The sequence below is a fragment of the Salmo salar genome, chromosome ssa03 (genome assembly GCF_905237065.1).
Source record: "Salmo salar chromosome ssa03, Ssal_v3.1, whole genome shotgun sequence".
NCBI lineage: Eukaryota > Metazoa > Chordata > Actinopteri > Salmoniformes > Salmonidae > Salmo > Salmo salar.
In genome coordinates, this window is record NC_059444.1 from 47,216,331 (window position 1) to 47,237,852 (window position 21,522).

Consider the following 21,522-nt stretch of genomic DNA (forward strand, 5'->3'; position numbering starts at 1 on the left):
AATTTGTTCAGAGCGCTTTGAATAGCGGGTAGTTAGAACGCAAGAATGCGTCTTTTTGCGAGACTGACCTTAAAAAAGGTCATGTCTCGTTTTGTTTAGAATTTTCTCAATGGCAATATTAATCTGATCATTTTTGTACCCCCTCTCCTTGAACTTTCTGTGCGTCTCAGCCATATTTCTGTCGAAATCTGATTGTTTTTTACACATTCTTTTGATTCGACAGAATTGGCTGTAGGGCAAACTATTTTTCAAGGGAAGTGGGTGACAACTATCAGCCCTCAACACACACACACACACACCTGTTTGACCTCACGGAGATACTGTAGCCAAACTTATTGTTACTTGAATTCAAGTAGAATTTAATGTCCTGCATTTGTGTTAATCATGGCAGCCAGAATTGTAAATAAAGAGATGTGCAGAAAGTTAATCAGCCTCTATGTCTTTCTACTTAATGTATTTTATGTCAGCCAGGACTATCTTTTCAAAGAAAAAACATTTATTTCAATCTCTAGTTGAGTAAGGACGCAATTGCTTCAGTCCTTGTATATTTTTTTATTCTTGCTACCTGGTAAATTACCAACAACCATGGATACAAGGAGAATAAGGTGAGGAACCAATCCATGTCAGCCAGGTCCCTATTTTTAAAGAAACACCATTTAGTTCAATCTTTAGTTAAGTAAAATAAGTAGTTTTGTTCTGGTAATAAGATAATTCAGAAAATTGCGGAAAACAGTAGTGTCCTGTCCTCTCAGGTCGTTGGCATTGGGTAGGATCAGATAGGGTTAAAGTAGTAGAATAAGGTGGTGGGTTTTAATCAGTGTTTGGTAATGAAATAAAAGATATACACACCTACTCATTCAAGGGGTTGCCTTCATTTTTACTATTTTCTACATTGTAGAATAATAGTGAAGACATCAAAACTAGGAAATAACACATATAGAATCATGTAGTAACCAAAAGGTGTTAAACAAATCAAAATATATTTTAGATTCTTCAAATTAGCCAACCTTTGCCTTGATGACAGCTTTGCACACTATTGGCATTCTAAGGTTTATTTGACCAAGAAGGAGAGTGATGGAGTGCTGTGAGTGAGATGCCGTGGGGGAGATCTTCATGGGCTATACTCAGCTTTGTCTCAGGATGGTAAGTTGGTGGTTTGAAGATATGCCTCTAGTGGTGTGGGTGCTGTGCTTTGGCAAAGTGGGTGGGGTTAAATCCTTCCTGTTTGGCCCTGTCTGGGGGTATCGTCGGACGGGGCCACAGTGTCTCCCGACCCCTCCTGTCTCAGCCTCCAGTATTTACGCTGCAATAGTTTATGTGTCAGGGGTGCTAGGATCAATCTGTTATCTCTGGAGTATTTCTTATTGTTACTTCAATTCAAGTAGAATTTATCTGGTTTTCCTGTGTGAATTTAAGTATGCTTCCTCTAACTCTCTCTTTTCTCTGAGGACCTGAGCCCTAGGACCATGCCTCAGGACTACCTGGCCTGATGACTCCTTGCTGTCCCCAGTCCACCTGGTCGTGCTGCTGCTCCAGTTTCAACTGTTCTGCCTGCGGCTATGGAACCCCGACCTGTTCACCGGATGTGCTACCTTGCCCCGGACCTGCTGTTTTCGATTCTCTCTCTCTCTACCGCACCTGCTGTCTCTAAATCTGAATTATCGGCTATGAAAAGCCAAATTACATTTACTCCTGAGGTGCTGACCTGTTGGACCACAGAGTGAAGGAAAAGCAGCCCAAACGTGCTCAGCATATGTGGGAACTCCTTCATGACTGTTGGAAAAGTATTCCAGGTGAAGGTGGTTGAGAGAATACCAAGAGTGTGCAAAGCTGTCCTCAAGGCAAAGGGTGGCTACTTTGTAGAATCTGTTATGTTTTGCACATACCTATGTTATGTGCAATCTATATCCATGTTGTGTGAGGATACTATCATTGCATCCGTTCCAACATCATGCATTTGTCATTACTTTTTGGTGAGGGGCCACTAGTGGGCTACCAGTGAAGCTAGCTACAGACAGGTTTAAATGCCTGTAGCTTCCTCTTTCCATGTAAATCCATTGAATGGCTACAATAGATTATTATATGTAATGCACATTTTTATGATCAATGTTTTTGCAGTGGTGGAAAAAGTACCAAATTGTCATACTTGAGTAAAAGTAAAGATACCTTAATAAAAATTGACTCAAGTAAAAGTGAAAGTCACTCAGTAAAATACTATTTGAGTAAAAGTCTAAAAGCATTTGGTTTTAAATATACTTTAGTATTAAAAGTAAAAGTAATATCTAAAATATACTTAAGTATCAAAAGTAAAAGTATAAATCATTTCACATTCCTTATATTAAGCAAACCAGACGGCACCGTTTTCTTGTTTTAAACTTGTAAGGATAGCCAGGGGCACACTCCTACACTTTACAAATGAAGGGGGGGGGGCATTATTGTAAATAATAATTTGTTCTTAACTGACATGCCTAGTTAAATAAAGGTTAAATAAAAAAATAATAAAATGTTCAGTACTAATACGTTGTGGAGCGTTGCATATAGAAATGCAATGACTAGAGCTGACATGAGTTGAGTATGTTTGTTCTCTACATCAGTGGTTCCCAATCAGGGGTGGTAGGACCCATGGGGGTACTTGGCCTAGCCACAGGGGACACTTGAGAAGACTTATGAGATCATAGGCCTACTGATAAAATGCACATGAGGGGGTACTTCAGGGGTACTCTCCTATCATTGCTATGCAGACGACACACAATTAATCTTCTCCTTTCCCCCTTCTGATAACCAGGCGGCGAATCGCATCTCTGCATGTCTATCAGACATATCAGTGTGGATGACGGATCACCAGCTCAAGCTGAACCTCGGCAAGACGGAGCTGCTCTTCCTCCCGGGGAAGGACTGCCCGTTCCATGATCTCGCCATCACGGTTGACAACTCCCTTGTGTCCTCCTCCCAGAGTGCTAAGAACCTTGGCGTGATCCTGGACAACACCCTGTCGTTCTCCACTAACATCAAGGCGGTGACCCGATCCTGTAGGTTCATGCTCTACAACATTCGCAGAGTACGACCCTGCCTCACACAGGAAGCGGCGCAGGTCCTAATCCAGGCACTTGTCATCTCCCGTCTGGATTACTGCAACTCGCTGTTGGCTGGGCTCCCGGCCTGTGCCATTAAACCCCTACAACTCATCCAGAACGCCGCAGCCCGTCTGGTGTTCAACCTTCCCAAGTTCTCTCACGTCACCCCGCTCCTCCGCTCTCTCCACTGGCTTCCAGTTGAAGCTCGCATCCGCTACAAGACCATGGTGATTGCCTACGGAGCTGTGAAGGGAACGGCACCTCCATACCTTCAGGCTCTGATCAGGCCCTACACCCAAATAAGGGCACTGCGTTCATCCACCACTGGCCTGCTGGCCCCCCTACCTCTGAGGAAGCACAGTTCCCGCTCAGCCCAGTCAAAACTGTTCGCTGCTCTGGCACCCCAATGGTGGACCAAGCTCCCTCACGACGCCAGGACAGCGGAGTCAATCACCACCTTCCGGAGACACCTGAAACCCCACCTCTTTAAGGAATACCTAGGATAGGATAAAGTAATCCTTCTAAACCCCCCCCTTAAAAGATTTAGATGCACTATTGTAAAGTGGTTGTTCCACTGGATATCATAAGGTGAATGCACCATTTTGTAAGTCGCTCTGGATAAGAGCGTCTGCTAAATGACTTAAATGTAATGTAATGTAATGGGTACTAGGACCACTGGGGGTACTTGGCCTATCTACATGGGGTACTTGAGAAGACTCATGAGACCATAGGCCTACTGATAAAATGCACATGAGGGGGTACTTCAGGGGTACTCCGGGCAGAGAAAAATGCAGGTGGTGGTGAATAAATGTATGATACTCTAAATCAAACGTTTATATCATTTATATCTGAACATTGGCCAATGTTGTGTCCAGGGGAGCATTCATTAGTACACACCCGTAGCAAAACAGTTTCGAAAAGACACACTTTCCATTTTCCTTATGCCCATAAGTCTTCATCTAGTTTTTTCTCAAGGGGAGAAGAGGTAGTACGAGGACACACACAGTAAAACCACAGTAGACTGATCTGCCTCGCCGCAATGAGGTGTGTGTGCCAGTATGTATTATCTAACACACCCTGAGGTAGTGGAGCAGGTCAAACTTAGGTGGATATTACGTGTCTGTCGCATGGCTTTACTTGGGGGGAGACAGTCGCTATTGAAGGTCTACACACAACTTGCACGGTCTTAACATTTTGCATCCTTAAAATGTACTCAAAAAATTGATTACATTAGATTTTTTTCCCTATCCATCTACATAACCTACTCCACATTTTCAACATGAAAGACAAATTATAGAACACCTTTGAAATGATGTATTATGAAATACAAAATGAGGATGTATTGATTGCGTATGTCTTCACACCCCAGAGTTAATTAAGTGATAAGGCATAGGGGTGGCAGGGTAGCCTAGTGGTTAGAGCGTTGGACTAGTAACCGCAAGGTTGTGAGTTCAAATCCCTGAGCTGACAAGGTACAAATCTGTAGTTCTGCCCCTGAACAAGGCAGTTAACCCACTAGGCCATCATTGAAAATAAGAATTTGTTCTTAACTGACTTGCCTAGTTAAATAAAAATATGGCCAATATACCACAGCTAAGGGCTGCTCTTACATACGACCCAACGCGGAGTGCCTGGATGCAGTCCTAAGCCGTGGTATATTGGCAGAGGTGTGGACTCAAGTCACATGACTCAGACTCGAGTCACAAATATGATGACTTGCAACTCGATTTTGACTTTAACACCAATGACTCGTGACTTGACCTGACTTGATACCCTCCCAAAGCCCAAATATGAAAAATGATGCTATTAAAAAAAGTGTGCAGCGCATCAACTCTTCATTTAACGGATTACAGTTTGAATCGGAGAGCAGCCAATCAAATTGTGCCAGCTGAGAAAAAGTTGGGCATGGCAGTACAGAGGAACGTCAGCGGGTGAATTCAGATGGAGCCCTTGGAAAGATGATACCCCAAATTATTATTTTCAGATATAAAGACAACGTTGTATCAACAAAAAATGGATTGCAACTTGCAAAGCATACGGGAAGAAAATTACAGACGGAGGTGCAACAATTCCCAACTTTGTTCGACATTTGAAGCTGCACAAAGAACGGTAAGTCATGGCTAATATAGCCGACAGCTATATATTTTTTTACTTTACTGGTGAATCATGTAGGCTAACGTAACGTTAAATCAATGAGCCTCCGCACAGTCAGTCAGTGCGGGAACGTGATCATTGCACCCAAGATTGAGCTACAACTGGCTAGGCAGTTGGTAGCCTAAATCCTACCTGATGTTACTGCTGTTCCTAAAACCATTGACATACGTTAGCCTACTGTAACCACACAGAGAGAGTGTGTGTCTGTGTGTTAAGGTTTGGCGATTGTGTACAAGCCTACATCGCGATCCTCAATAGTCTATCACTATTGGGGGGGTGTGTCTTTCTCATGACTACCCATGTATTTCCATTGAAATATAAAGTTTATTTGGAAAGTAATAAATATATAGATATTTTTAAAAGCATTCATGATTTGCGTAAATGTAATATACTATTACTCTTGTTAAAAATATGAAATGGTATTACATTTGGTGAAGAGCACATTATGACTTGTTTAGGACTCGAAACTCAAAGTTTAGGACTTGAGACTTGACTTAGACTTGCCTGTCTTGACTTGGGACTTGAGTGCTAAGACTCGAGACTTACTTGTGACTTGTAAAACAATGACTTGGTCCCACCTCTGTATATTGGCCATATACCACAGGTGCCTTATTGCTATTATAAACTGGTTAGAAACGTAATTAGAGCAGTAAAAATAAATGTTTTGTCGTATCCATGGTATACGGTCTGATATACCACGTCTGTCAGCCAATCAGCATTCAAGGCTCTAACCACCCATTATATAATACTTCTTATACAATGGCTGGGTCTAACCCTGAATGCTGATTGGTTAAAAGCACATTCCAGCCAGTGTCTATTCCACAAGTTACCACTGGCTAAATCTATGACATTAAAATGCCTATTTACTCTGTTCCATCTGACTGCGCAATCCACTGTCTCATCAGCCCAGCCAGGCAAATTATATTTTTTACATTTTTTAAATTTCACCTTTACTTAACCAGGTAGGCTAGTTGAGAACAAGTTCTCATTTACAACTGCGACCTGGCCAAGATAAAGCAAAGCAGATGGACACATACAACAACACAGAGTTACACATGGAATGAACAAACATACAGTCAATAATACAATAGAAAAAAAAGAAGTATATATACAGTGTGTGCAAATGAGGTAAGATAAGGGAGGTAAGGCAATAAAATAGGCCATAGTGACGAGGTAATTACGATATAGCAATTATACACTGGAGTGGTAGATGTTCAGAAGATGAATGTGCAAGTAGAGATACTGGGGTGCAAAGGAGCAAAATAAATAAAAAAAATACAGTATAGGGATGAGGTAGTTGGATGGGCTATTTACAGATGGACTATGTACAGGTGCAATGATCTGTGAGCTGCTCTGACAGCTGGTGTTTGAAGTTAGTGGGGGAGATGAGTCTCCAGCTTCAGCGATTTTTGCAGTTTGTTCCAGTCATTGGCAGCTGGAAGGAAAGGCGGCCAAAGGAGGAATTGACATTGGGGGTGACCAGTGAAATATACCTGCTGGAGCGCATGCTACGAGTGGGTGCTGCTATGGTGACCAGTGAACTGAGATAAGGCGGGATTTAACCTGTTAGGGCTAGGGGGCAGTATTGACACGGCCGGATAAAAAACGTACCCGATTTAATCTGGTTACTACTCCTGCCCAGTAACTAGAATATGCATATAATTATTGGCTTTGGATAGAAAACACCCTAAAGTTTCTAAAACTGTTTGAATGGTGTCTGTGAGTATAACAGAACTCATATGGCAGGCCAAAACCTGAGAAGATTCCATGCAGGAAGTGGCATGTCTGACAAGTTGTGTTTCATCTTGGCTCTTTTTATTGAAGACTGAGGATCTTTGCTATAACGTGACACTTCCTACGGCTCCCATAGGCTCTCAGAGCCCGGGAAAAAGCTGAACGATATCGAGGCAGCCTCTGGCTGAAACACTTTATCGCGTTTGGCAAGTGGCCGATCAGAGTACGATGGGCTTAGGCGCGTGCCCGAGTCGACCCCATGCTTTATTTTCTTTCGTCTGTTTACCTACAAGCAGATTCCCGGTCGGAATATTATCGCTTTTTATGAGAAAAATGGCATAAAAATTGATTTTAAACAGCGGTTGACATGCTTCGAAGTACGGTAATGGAATATTTAGATTTTTTTTGTCACGAATTGCACCATGCTCGTCACCCTTATTTACCCTTTCGGATAGTGTCTTGAACGCACGAACAAAACGCCGCTATTTGGATATAACTATGGATTATTTGGGACCAAACCAACATTTGTTATTGAAGTAGAAGTCCTGGGAGTGCATTCTGACGAAGACAGCAAAGGTAATAACATTTTTCTTATAGTAAATCTGACTTTGGTGAGTGCTAAACTTGCTGGGTGTCTAAATAGCTAGCCCTGTGATGCCGGGCTATCTACTGAGAATATTGCAAAATGTGCTTTCACCGAAAACTATTTTAAAATCGGACATATCGAGTGCATAGAGGAGTTCTGTATCTATAATTCTTAAAATAATTGTTATGCTTTTTGTGAACGTTTATCGTGAGTAATTTAGTAAATTCACCGGCAGTGTTCGGTGGGAATGCTAGTCACATGCTAGTCACATGCTAATGTAAAAAGCTGGTTTTTGATATAAATATGAACTTGATTGAACAAAACATGCATGTATTGTATAACATAATGTCCTAGGGTTGTCATCTGATGAAGATCATCAAAGGTTAGTGCTACATTTAGCTGTGGTTTGGGTTTATGTGACATTATATGCTAGCTTGAAAAATGGGTGTCTGATTATTTCTGGCTGGGTACTCTGCTGACATAATCTAATGTTTTGCTTTCGTTGTAAAGCCTTTTTGAAATCGGACAGTGTGGTTAGATTAACAAGAGTCTTGTCTTTAAAATGGTGTAAAATAGTCATATGTTTGAAAAATTGAAGTTTTTGCATTTTTGAGGAATTTGAATAACGCGCCACGGGATTACACTGGCTGTTGAGTAGGTGGGACGCTTGCCCATAGAGGTTAACTAGCAAAGACTTGTAGATGACCTGGAGCAAGTGGGTTTGGCGACGAGTATGAAGCAAGGGCCAGCCAACGAGAGCATACAGGTCGCAGTGGTGGGTAGTATATGGGGCTTTGGTGACAAAACGGATGGCACTGTGATAGACTGCATCCAGTTTGTTGAGTAGAGTGTTGGAGGCTATTTTGTAAATGACATCGCCGAAGTCGAGGATCGGTAGGATAGTCAATTTTAAGAGGGTATGTTTGGCAGCATGAGTGAACGATGCATTGTTGCGAAATAGGAAGCCGATTCTAGATTTGATTTTGGATTGGAGATGCTTAATGTGGGTCTGGAAGGAGAGTTTACAGTCTAACCAGACACCTAGGTATTTGTAGTTGTCCACATATTCTAGGTCAGAACTGTCCAGAGTAGTGATGCTGGAACGGGCGGGCAGGTGTGGGCAGCAATCGGTTGAAGAGCATGCATTTAGTTTTACTTGCATTTAAGAGCAGTTGGAGGACACGGAAGGAGTGTTGTATGGCATTGAAGCTCATTTGGAGGTTAGTTAGCACAGTGTCCAAAGAAGGGCCAGAAGTATACAGAATGGTGTCGTCTGCGTAGAGGTGGATCAGAGAATCACCAGCAGCAAGAGCGACATCATTGATATATATGGAGAAAAGAGTCGGCCCAAGAATTGAACCCTGTGGCACCCCCATAGAGACTGCCAGAGGTCTGGACAACAGGCCCTCCGATTTGACACACTGAACTCTATCAGCGAAGTAGTTGGTGAACCAGGCGAGGCAGTCATTTGAGAAACCAAGGCTGTTGAGTCTGCCGATAAGAATGTGGTGATTGACAGAGTTGAAAGCCTTGGCCAGGTCGATGAATACGGCTGCACAGTATTGTCTCTTATCGATGGCAGTTATGATATCATTTTGGACCTTGAGCGTGGCTGAGGTGCACCCATGACCAGCTCTGAAACCAAATTGCATAGCGGAGAAGGTACGGTGGGATTCGAAATGGTTGCTGATTTGTTTGTTAACTTGGCTTTCAAAGACCTTAGAAAGGCAGGGTAGGAACTTGATCTCCACTATAAAAAGCATCTAGACATTATTTAACATTTCTTTTAGACTAAGATTTAGTTTTCAACAGTGAATATTTGTATAAACCTTGCTGTCTGTCTCTCCAACACTTGCTACATTGTTTCAATATTCAAATTCGATCTCCAGCTGTCCCGTAGTAATGGTGGTGCAGGAGTTGGGTACTAGACAGACAGGCAGCGTTTCTCAGCCAGTCGAAATCATGAATCAGATGGCATAATTTTTATGTATATATACAAAGACATGTCAATTTAGAAAAGGTAAAACGAAACGAAGTGCAGCTAGTTTGCAGTCTTTACAGCTTCCGTGTTTGAAATTATTGTGTTAGCTGTGTTGTCGGCTAGCTCTCCTGAACTAGTGTTTTGACAAGAGAGCACATTTTCTATGCCAAGCGAAATTGCGCCTCATTAGATCATTGTTATGGCTATATCCAAATAAGTGTTACTAGAAAACAATTTAAACAAATGCAGCTACTGTTGTTATTCTTTTTGACGTGACTGTAAGTTAGCCGTAGTTGGCTGGCAAGCAAGGGATATGATCGTTGCCAGCTAGTATGGCTATGGAACATTTAGAACGAACGACTGGGCCGCGTCCATAGATACAGAACCAATAGAATTAACGACTGGGCCGCGTCCATAGATACAGAACCAATAGAACGAACGACTGGGCCGCGTCCATAGATACAGAACCAATAGAAAGAACGACTGGGCCGCGTCCATAGATACAGAACCAATAGAACGAACGACCAGCCGGCTTGGGTAGCAACCATACATTTGTGTCGGGACTATATATTGTGGAAGGATGAAATAGCATGAATAAATTTATCAAAATAAAGTTAATGAAAATATGTCAATCATTATTGAAATATATTGGTAACCCGTTATAATACCGTCGAAGCCGGTGTTTGGAGTATATGTTGACACGGTTTGCCGGCACTCGACTTCTCTGGACTAACAACAGCCGTGCCAATATATCCTGCAAACACTGCCTTCTCCGGCATTATCACTTAAGTACACACCCGTAGCAAAACAGTTTCGAAAAGGTTTTGCAACAAAAAGAGTTTCTATTGGAGAAATCCAGGAAGGTCCCGCCCTGTTCCGTTCGCTTCTCTTTGGTTTCTAGTGAGTACACCCCTGCTGACCCAGCTCAAGATTACCAAATCTGTCAAACTTCAACAGCAAAAAAAGCTAAGGATGCTCCTCCTTTTCACCAGCGAAGAGAAGAAATGGCGATGCTAGGATCTTTTAGCTCCGCACAGCAGAATAAAAATGTTTCTGGCGGCGACAGGGACGGGACAGAGTTCGTATGTCCGGTTTGTCTCGAGATTTTCGATAGCCCTGTCACAACACAATGTGGACATACGTGAGTATCTTTACACAAATATCTAATTGTTTGTATATAAACGTAGCTAGCTAGACATCATCCAAGTTGAAGCTAACGAGCTGTCTGGCGTTAACCAGCAAGATACTTGTGTTGTGAGCTGGCTAGTTAAGGGATTGAACATGTATGTGATCCGGCAATATAACTACTGACAGGAAATCATATTTAACTTGCCATTTAATGTTTCCTTTTGGCTTTTAATGTTATATGTTGGTAATATATTTGCAAGTTCATAAATCTATGCTTTACTTTCAGTTTTGTTTACATCAAGAAATGGGCTTCAATTGAATTGTGGCCTTTGTAGTTAAATGATTTGAGAAATGCATTCTGTACATATGTAAAGAACTACAAAGCCCAATGTCCTCATCGGACAGGTCTTTTGTTTCTATCGGGAAGTGAATTTATCAATAACACCAATTCTACTCGTACCGTCCTCTAATTTCACAAAGTAAAGAAAGCAATTGTCAGTTAGGAACATAGTGGTTCAATAATCAGCATCATTGTTTGGTTTTGTCATACCAGACGTCTAACTTTCGTTTTCCTTCTGTAGTACGATGGCTATATGTTTGCTTTCATTTTAGCCTATGAATGACTCGCAACATCTCGATCTCCTTTCCCTTCTCTCCTTCCACCCTTAGGTTTTGTCAAAGTTGTCTGCAGGAGTGCCTGCGGCCCCAGAAGCCAGTGTGTGCCGTTTGTAGGGCAGCACTGGGCCACTGGGCCAAAGCCACTGACCTAGAGGCCCTCATACACACCTCAATGGCGGCCTGCAAGGGCTGTGGAGCACAGGTATGTGTCTAGCAGTTTGTCAGTTTGTAAAACAATGTGAATAGTCAAAGGAATTAAGATAAGTGAGTGAATTATCTATTATAAATGTGGATAAGTCTGTATGTTTTTAAATAAAGTGCATTACCATTGATGCCTTGTGTTTTCTCGACTTTCAGGTGGGCCTGTCCCAGATGAGAGGCCACACGGCAGCATGCTCCAAGTACCAGGAGTATATTGAGGAGGGAGTCAGGACCACTGCCCAGACCCAGCCTAACATTATTGGGTGAGAAGTGGAGGGTGGTGGTACAGCAGCTTTGATATGCTGTGCAATTATCCATATATGGTCATAGTGTAATATTCTCTGCTTCTCCGTATGTGTTGATGATCAACCCATATATAGGTTCTCACCTTTGTAATGGCTCTCAATATCCTAACGTATTTATTAACTGGTGGCTTTGACTTTTGCATAAACACTGTGATTGGGTTTCATGGGAATGACACAAACCCAGAGGGATCATGTTTATATAATGCATACAAAAGAGGCACTACCTAAACATATCCAGTGACATGTCCTCATTCTACTTCTCCTCTGTCTCCCCAGCCCTGTGCCGAACCGCTTCACTTTCTCATGCCCCTACTGTAACTACCAGAACCTGGACCAGGACGGCCTGGTGGAGCACTGTACTTCCCAGCATGCCCGGGACACGCGCCACGTGGTAAGGGGTCTTCAGTGAAACATGACTCACCTGACAATTAGTTTCCTTAAGCATTTTTCATTCATTGTTTGAAATGTGAGGACAAAGATGGTGTGTTAATGCATGCTATGTCTATGACGGCTTGCCTCAACCAGGAGTGTAACATGAGATATGGTTGCAGAGAGGGAGAGAAATAAGCATGAGCTTGACAGAAAGTCAAGAGCGAGGGAGAAAGTAAGAGGGGAAATTAAATGGGGATGGCTTGTAAAATTGGCTACTCAGGGCCTTGTGAGAGAGTGTGAAAGAGTCTATTGCGCTGCTCCACTGTGCTCATCCGTCATTCTGTACCTGCCACAGTGTTATGGTCATAGATAGCAGCTTCCAAGAAACACAGAGGAGGGAGATGGTGGAGGTTAGGGGGCATGATAATGTCTAGTTCTTTAACCTCTTGGGGCTAGGTGGGACGCTAGCGTGCCACCCGTGGTGCACTCCATCAACAGCAGGTGCATTTCAAGAGCGGCAAATTTGAATCCAAATAAATGTCAAAATTCAAATTTTTCAAAAATACAACTATGTTACACCATTTGAAAGATAAACATCTCCTTAATCTAACCACGTTTTACGATTTCAAAAAGGTTTTACGGCGAAAGCATAAATTTAGAGTATGTTAGGACAGTACATTTACAAGAGTTGTGTGTAATGTTTTGTCAAGTCAAAGACAGGGTCACCAAAACCATAAAACCAGCTAAAATGATACACTAACCTTTTACAATCTCCATCAGATGACACTCCTAGGACATTATGTTAGACAATGCATGCATTTTTAGTTCTATCAAGTTGATATTTATATCCAAAAACAGCGTTTTACTATGGCATTGATGTTGAGGAAATCGTTTCCCTCCAATAACCGGCAGTCAAGTCAGCGTCACAAATTAAATAATTAAAATTAGAAAACATTGGTAAAATATTATATTGTCATTTAAAGAATTATAGATTTACATCTTTTGAACGCAATCAACTTGCCAGATTTAAAAATAACCTTACTGGGAAATCACACTTTGCAATAATCTGAGCACTGCGCCCAGAAAAATACGCGTTGCGATACAGACTAGACGTCATGTTGGGGAGATCTAAAATCGAAAATACTATGTAAATAATCCATTACCTTTGATTCTCTTCATCAGATGTCACTTCCAGGTATCACAGGTCCATAACGAATGTAGTTTTGTTCAAAAAAGCTCATCATTTATGTCCAAAAATCTCCGTCTCGTTAGCACATGATGTAAGCCAGCCGGACTTCTCGTCATGAACGAGGGGAAAAAATATATTTCCGTTCGTTCAAACATGTCAAACGTTGTATAGCATAAATCATTAGGGCCTTTTTAACCAGAACATGAATAATATTCAAGGTGGACGAATGCATAGTCTTTTATAACGTATTGGAACGAGGGTACCCAACATGAAGTAGCGCGCCAGGTGTCTAATGGGACATCACCGTTCCATGGCTCTTGTTCGGTCAGATCTCCCTCCAGAAGACTCAAAACACTTTGTAAAGGCTGGTGACATCTAGTGGAAGCAATAGGAAGTGCCAAAATATTCCTAAACCCCTGTGTTTTTCAATGGGATAGGTTTAAAGTCAATACAACACATCAGGTATCCACTTCCTGTCAGAAAATGTCTCAGGGTTTTGCCTGCCAAATGAGTTCTGTTATACTCACAGACACCATTCAAACAGTTTTGGAAACTTTAGAGTGTTTTCTATCCATATATAATAAGTATATGCATATTCTAGTTACTGGGTAGGATTAGTAACCAGATTAAATCGGGTACATTTTTTTTATCCAGACGTGCAAATGCTGCCCCCTAGACCCAACAGGTTAAGTGTTTCCGTTAGCCGGTAATTGACCCGTTAGCTGGTAATTGACGGTTTTTGGCTGATACAAATACATAAACTTGTAAAGATGTCAACTGGTACCGGCCCGTGACCGACTGAGAAGTGTATTTGTATATATTCATGGTATATCATCCCATCTTCAGGGTTAATCATCATGGGTTGATTCAAACCAGGAACCTGTACAGCCATATACAGTGGTTGATTAAATTGTTTTTTTCCCCCTCCCTCATCAAGCTACACACAATACCCCATAATGACAAAGCAAAAACAGATTTTTTTGAAATCTTTGCAAATGTATAAAAAAATAATAAACAGATATCACATTTTCGTAAATATTCAGACGCTTTACTCAGTACTTTGTTGAAGCACCTTCGGCAGTGATTACAGCCTCGAGTCTTCTTGGGTATGACGCTATAAGCTTGGCACACCTGTATTTGGGGAGTTTCTCCCATTCTTCTCTGCAGATCCTCTCAAGCTCTGTCAGGTTGGATGAGGAGCGTTGCTGCACAACTATTTTCAGGTCTCCAGAGATGTTTGATCGGGTTCAAGTCCGGGCTCTGGCTGGGCCACTCAAGGACATTCAGAGACTTGTCCCGAAGCCTTGTCTTGGCTGTGTGCCTAGGACCGTTGTCCTGTTGGAAGGTGAACCTTCGCCCCCAGTCTGAGGTTCTGAGCACTCTGGAGCAGGTTTTCATCAAGGATCTCGCTGTACTTTGCTCTGTTCATTTTTTCTCTCGATGCTGACTAGTCGCCCACTCCCTGCCACTGAAAAACATTCCCACAGCATGATGCTGCCACCACTATGCTTAACCAACATGTATTTTCTTTAGAAGGAAGGCTATTTAAATTCCAGGCTATTGGTTAAAAACAGCTACGAGATATGTGCTTTTTCTCCACCACCAAAACATGACATTCTAATTTTAGCTGATATGGGAGTGAATACATTGAAGCAGCATATCAAACTGGGATAACGCTGTAGGTTACACTGGCAAGTAGAACAATAGATAATCAGACTGGGGTAACGCTGTAGGTTACACTGGCAAGTAGAACCAATTTGTAAGTCGCTCTGGATAAGAGTGTCTGCTAAATGACGTAAATGTAATGTAAATGTAGAACAATCGATGATCAGACTGGGATAACGCTGTAGGTTACACTGGCAAGTAGAACAATAGTTGATCAGACTGGGATAACGCTGTAGGTTACACTGGCAAGTAGAACAATAGATGATCAGACTAGGATAACGCTGTAGGTTACACTGGCAAGTAGAACAATAGATGATCAGACTGGGGTAACGCTGTAGTTTACACTGGCAAGTAGAACAGTAGTTGACAGGGCATATTATTTTATTATAAATCGAGCTATTTCGAAATGGGAAGATAATCACTTAAACTTCAAGTTTGCTGTCTTTTTTTTTTTTTTTTAGCTTGGCATTCCTACATTCAAACGGCATATTAAACTGGGATAATGTTGTAAATTACACTGGCAAGTTAAGAATATTATTTAATTATAGATCAGATTATTTCACATGTGGGAAACTAAATGGCTAGCTTGCTTACTGTTTTTAGCCAGTAAGCTGCTAGCGGAGTATCCTACAGCCAACTGGCAGGCATAAAATGTGGTAATGTAATACAAACCTAGCATCCCCTTCTGTATGTGGCTATTCAGGGGTCTAAGAACACTGGAGAGTCTTTCATGGGACCGCATTCAAAAGGGTTTCAATTAGATAAGGCCAGTGAAAATCTGTCCGGACATGTGACGGCGTGAGTGTGCATGTTTATTGCTGCTTTAACACAGTGTGTGATGTTTTGTCTATTACTGCTTTATGTTACTTGTGAAGGCAAGCTAAAGGCCCATCTGTGTCCAGAGATGAACAAAGAAGTTATATTCTGTTGTCTTGCAGGTGTGTCCTATCTGTGCCTCTATGCCTTGGGGGGACCCCAACTACAGGAGTGCTGACTTCTTCCAGCACCTAAAGATTAGACACACCTTCTCTTATGACACCTTTGTGGTAAGTGGGCCTTAAGACACAGTGGTCACAATTCAGTTATTGTTTTCTGGACCTCCCTTTTTTTTGAAATCGTATTAATTAATGCCTTGCTTTTCCTTCTCGCCAGGACTACTCCACAGACGAACACACTATGATCCAGGAGGCTCTACAACGCTCCCTCATGGAGAACTGAGGTGGTGTCTGTCTTGAGGAAGGAGGAAAAGGTGGCTTTGAGGGAAAATATAATTGCACTGCACCATCCTTGAACTGGGCTAGTGGTGTAACCATAGGAAAAAGAATAGTAAGGGTGGGTGGCAACTTCCTGACTGCATAACCAGGAAGCTTTGAGGCCTACCAAGCAACTCTTCTTATCACTTTACAATTATCATTCAAGCATAAATAAAACAAGTTAAACAAACAGTTCATGTGCTTTCTGGTATAGAAGTGGAGTGATGTCCCTGTATCTCTCTCTGAAGAAGTGTTGTATTGTTAGACCATTCATAATTCCGCTGAATCATGATTATTTGATCTGTTCATTGTTAGCATTGTCTTATAGGCCTACTGTACCTGAGACTTCCAAAGTTATTTGTTTTCTACTGTTATGACTTTATTCTGCAATAAGAGGTTTTAACCACTAGGTGGCTACCTTTTGCCAACAAAATGCGACGATAACATAGAGATGGAAAGAGGTAGGATAGAGGACTCATCTTTCTATCTTTGCCATTTTAGAATCTGACAGCATGGGCAGTGCCTTTTTGAGGCTTCCGTTTGAAAGTAGTCAGTTTTCTTCTTCACAATTGGCTGATCCCTCCTGATGACCCAGTTGGACATGACTCCAACACGGTCACCGGGAAGGATTAGCCGATGAAGTTGGAAGTCTCACCCAGTTGACTATATTAAAATGGTGGAAGCCCTTAATGGCACTGCCATGCTAATGCAGCCTTTTGGCCACTAAAGGCCTCTGTCATTCCCTATAGATGAGACATTGCTCTTCAATGCAAGAAATCATTGTAAAGTGTAAACTGCCAGTAACTATTATTCCGGGAGGAATGCGTGGATAAGATGTGTACTCCAAGATGAATTACTTCTGCTGATGAGAATAGATGTGTTCCCTGTAGTTTGACATTGTTTACTCACAGCTGTTTTTATCTTAATACCAAATCATTTCTGGGTAACAATTAAGTACCTTACTGTGATTGTTTTAAATTAAAATGGTAAAAAAAAACAAAAATGGCTTCTTAGCAAAGAGCAATTTCAAGCAAGAATTTTCCAAGGACTCGGAGTGGGGAGGGAAAAATTGAAAACTAGCTGGGTTTGGCAGAGAGGATCGAACGCTCTAACTTATTGGTCTATTAACTCATTTACCGCCTGGTGATGTCACCAGGCAGGCCAAAACTCCTCCCACCAAAACAGGCTGCAATTTCAGGAGGTCTTTTCAAACCGCTCTTTCACTGAAAGGGCGTTATCATTTTCACAATATTATTCCAACCTGGAAATATATAAAACATGAAAATCAAGTTGTTGACTACTGGTGTTTTTGCTAGTGTTTTTGTCTTTTTTCCTGTATACTTTTTGATTTTCTCCAAAGTAGAGACATGAGTCTTGTGTGTGCCTTGGAGACCGCACTTGTGAGAGACTATGCTGGTGGAGGCTCCAGTCTAAGTGTTGGACTTCTATGCATGTGTCGAAGGAGCCCTATTATTTGAAAGTGACATCCCTCTGTGTAACCTCTCATGGTTTCCGATGCGCATGCTACACCCTCTTGCTGGTAGATGACATTCATTTGAGAATCTAATTTATATAGCATTGATAAGTTAAGATATTATATAAGAACCTAATACAGCCAGGCAGTAAATATGTTGTTTATAATTGGACAATTGGATTTGATGCACTGCTATGGGCTCCCTGTAGGCTGTAGTTACCCATGTTTGGCCAGAGGAGGGCAGTAGAGCCACACCACCCATCCAACCTTGGAGGCAAGGTCTCATTTCCAGAATCTAGAGCAGTGGTCTTCAAATCTAGTCTTGCTATTGTGAGTGCAGGCATGTGTTCCAGTCCAGCACTTACATACACACACATGTTTTGAATAATCAACTAATCATGGTCTTTAATATGGACCACGATAAACTAGATTAGGTGTAGCACTGGGATGGAACAAAAGCCTGCATACCTTGTACTCCACGGTTACACCCTTGCTTTGTCAGAGCTGGGTGGCTTTCAATAGCAGCAAAATATAACATATTTAGAAAAGGGCAGGGCACTAATTTGTTCAATAAGAAAAAATCTCTTTTCCATTTCAAAATGTTTTCTCCTATCTGGTACTCCTGAACATGACAATTAATATTGATGGTGAACATTTGATTACGACAGTAAGATTCAGATGGATCACTAAAGAATGGTCTTTATTTGTGAAATTATATTTCCTTAATAAATAATTTGCTCTGCCTTTGTAGAGATACTATATCTTCCACGTTTACAGTGCTTTCACTTTATGCCAGAGTCCGGGCTGCAGGCCGCCGCTGAAGACTCCGGGCTGCAGGCAGCCGCTGAAGACTCCGGGCTGCAGGCCGCCGCTGGAGGCTCCGGACTGGGCAGCGTCGTTGGAGGCTCCGGACTGGGCAGCGTCGCTGGAGGCTCCGGACCGGGGAGCGACGCTGGAGGCTCCGGACCGGGGAGCGACGCTGGAGGTTCCGTGCCATGGATCATCACTACAGGTTCCGCACCATGGATCATCACTGGAGGCTTTGTACCATGGATCATCACTGGAGGCTTCGTGCCATGGATCATCTCTACAGGCTCCGGGCCATGGATCATCCCTACAGGCTTCTTGCCATGGATTATGCCTACAGGCTCCGGGCCATGGATTATCTCTGGGGGCTTCGTGCCATGGATCATCCCTACAGGCTCCGGGCCATGGATCATCACTGGAGGCTTCGTGCCATGGATCATCACTGAAGGCTTCGGACCATAGATCATCACTGGAGGCTTCTTTTGTGGAGCTGGAATAGGTCTCACCGGACTAGGGAACGTCGCTGAGAGTTCTGGACTAGGGAACGTCGCTGGAGGCCGGGTGAGCAGAGCAGGCACAGGGTATACTGGGCCGTGGAGGCGCACTGGAGGTCTGGAGCTTATGGCTGGCACAACCCGTCCTGGCTGGATAACCCCCGTAGCCCGGCAAGCGTGGGGCGTTGTAACAGGTCGCACAGGTTTGTGCTGGCGAACTGGGAGTACCGTGCGTTGAGCTGGCGCAGGATAACCTGGGCCGAAGAGACGCACCGGAGACCAGAAACGCTGAGCAGGCACAATCCTTCCTGGATGAATGCTAACTCTAGCACGGCAACTGTGGGAAGCTTGCACCGAGCGCACCGGGCTGTAGCTGTGCACTGGCAACACAGTGCGCATCCCCGCATAACACGGTGCTTGCTCGATCACTCGCCCCCCATGGTAAGCACGGGGAGTTGGCTCAGGTCTCCAACCTGACTCTGCCAATCTCCCCGTGTGACCCCCCCAAAAACATTTTTGGGGGCTGTCTCTCACACTTGCCTCGTGGTTGGTATAGCGCCTCATAATAACGCCGCTCTGCTTTTGCTGCCTCAATCTCCTCCCTCGGGCGGCAATACTCCCCAGCCTGACTCCCAGGTCCTTTCCCGTCCAGAATGTCTTCCCAGGTCCATTCCTGATCATGCTGCTTGGTCCTTTGGTGGTGGGTAGTTCTGTAACGGCTATCGTAGAGAGGGGACCAAAGCGCAGCATGTTGATTGCTCATGATGATTATTTATTATAACTCAAAACACTAAAGGAAAAATAACAAAGAGAAAAAACGAAAGCGCACAGTTCTGTCAGGTACATAGACTAAACAGAAGACAACTACCCGCCAACACAGGTGGAAAAAAACCCTACTTAAGTATGATTTCCAATTAGAGACGACGAGGACCAGCTGCCTCTAATTGGAGATCATCCCCCCAAAAAACAACATAGAAATAGAAAAACTAGAACCTAAACATAGATATACAAAATATAGAAAAACACAAAACACCCCTGTCACGCCCTGACCTACTCTACCATAGAAAATAACATCTTACTATGGTCAGGACGTGACACCTTCACACCCCTGGGCCAGACTACACTCAATCATAGGACCTACTGAAGAGATGAGTCTTAAATAAAGACTTAAAGGTCGAGACCAAGTCTGTGTCTCTCACATGGATAGGCAGACCATTCCATGAAAATGGAGCTCTATAGGAGAAAGCCCTGTCTCCAGCTGTTTGCTTAGAAATTCTAGGGACAGTAAGGAGGCCTGCGTCTTGTGACCATAGCGTACGTGTAGGTATGTCCTGCAGGACCAAATCGGAAAGATAGATAGGAGCAAGCCCATGTAATGCTTTGTAGGTTAGCAGTAAAACCTTGAAATCAGCCCTAGACTTAACATGAAGGCAGTGTAGAGAGGCTAGCACTGGAGTAATATGATCAAATGTTTTTTCTTTTTAGTCAAGATTCTAGCAGCCGTGTTAAGCACTAACTGAAGTTAATTTAGTGCTTTATCCGGGTAGCAGGAAAGTAGAGCATTGCAGTAGTCTAATCTAGAAGTTACAAAAGCATGGATTCATTTTTCTGCATCACTTTTGGACAGAAAGTTTCAGATTTTTGCAATGTTACGTAGATGGAAAAAAGATGTCCTTGAAACAGTCTTGATATGTTCTTCAAAAGAGAGATCAGGGTCCAGAGTAACACCGAGGTCCTTCAGTTTTATTTGAGACGACTGTACAACCATCAAGATTAATTGTCAGATCCAACAGATCTCTTTTTTTCTTGGGACCTAGAACTAGCATCTCTGTCCGAGTTTAAAAGTAAACCATTTGACGCCGTCCACTTCCTTATGTCTGAAACACAGGCTTCCAGGAAGGGCAATTTTGGGGCTTCACCATGTTTCATTGAAATGTACAGCTGTGTATCGTGTCTTTAGTATCATTAAATGTGAAGACTTATTTTATCAAATCAATTCTCTATGGGTAATTATTATTACGTGATTAAACTAATCATGTTAACGTTAATTAACTAGAAAGTCGGGGAACCACAGATTTTTTCTCTATTTCCCGAATCGACTATTCAGATATATTCATATCTTATCAATTAGTCTTCAATTAATGGTTATTAATTGTTAACTTCTGTCAGTCTCATTCAAAACGTCATAAAATTCTTGGTTATCTGCACAAACCCTAGTTTCCATAATTAATCAGCAATATACAAATTGGCTTAATTATTTATTTACTAACTAAATAATCACACAGAATTACAGAACAAACAAACAGTAGATATTGGTTATTAACAATGATAGAAAAGTCACTAGTGGACTAAGCCGATATGATGGCTTGGTAAACAAAGGGAGTTAGTATCATAGCTGATAACTACACTCATAGAAATTGCTAATACTTTACATGAATGACAGCTCATTAGAAAATAAATTGCAATTTACATATTTACGAGTATGTA

At 42.4% G+C, this 21,522-nt stretch overlaps 1 protein-coding gene across 1 annotated transcript; it reads left to right on the forward strand.

Moving 5' to 3' along the window:
* The first annotated feature begins 10,326 nt into the window (after window positions 1–10,326).
* zn313 (Zinc finger protein 313) lies at window positions 10,327–17,263 on the forward strand. The gene is given in 6 exon segments (NM_001139893.1): window positions 10,327–10,670; window positions 11,327–11,477; window positions 11,633–11,739; window positions 12,058–12,172; window positions 15,946–16,053; window positions 16,160–17,263. Coding segments are annotated over 6 exon segments (684 nt in total). The 5' UTR covers window positions 10,327–10,533; the 3' UTR covers window positions 16,226–17,263.
* The last annotated feature ends 4,259 nt before the right edge of the window (window positions 17,264–21,522 follow it).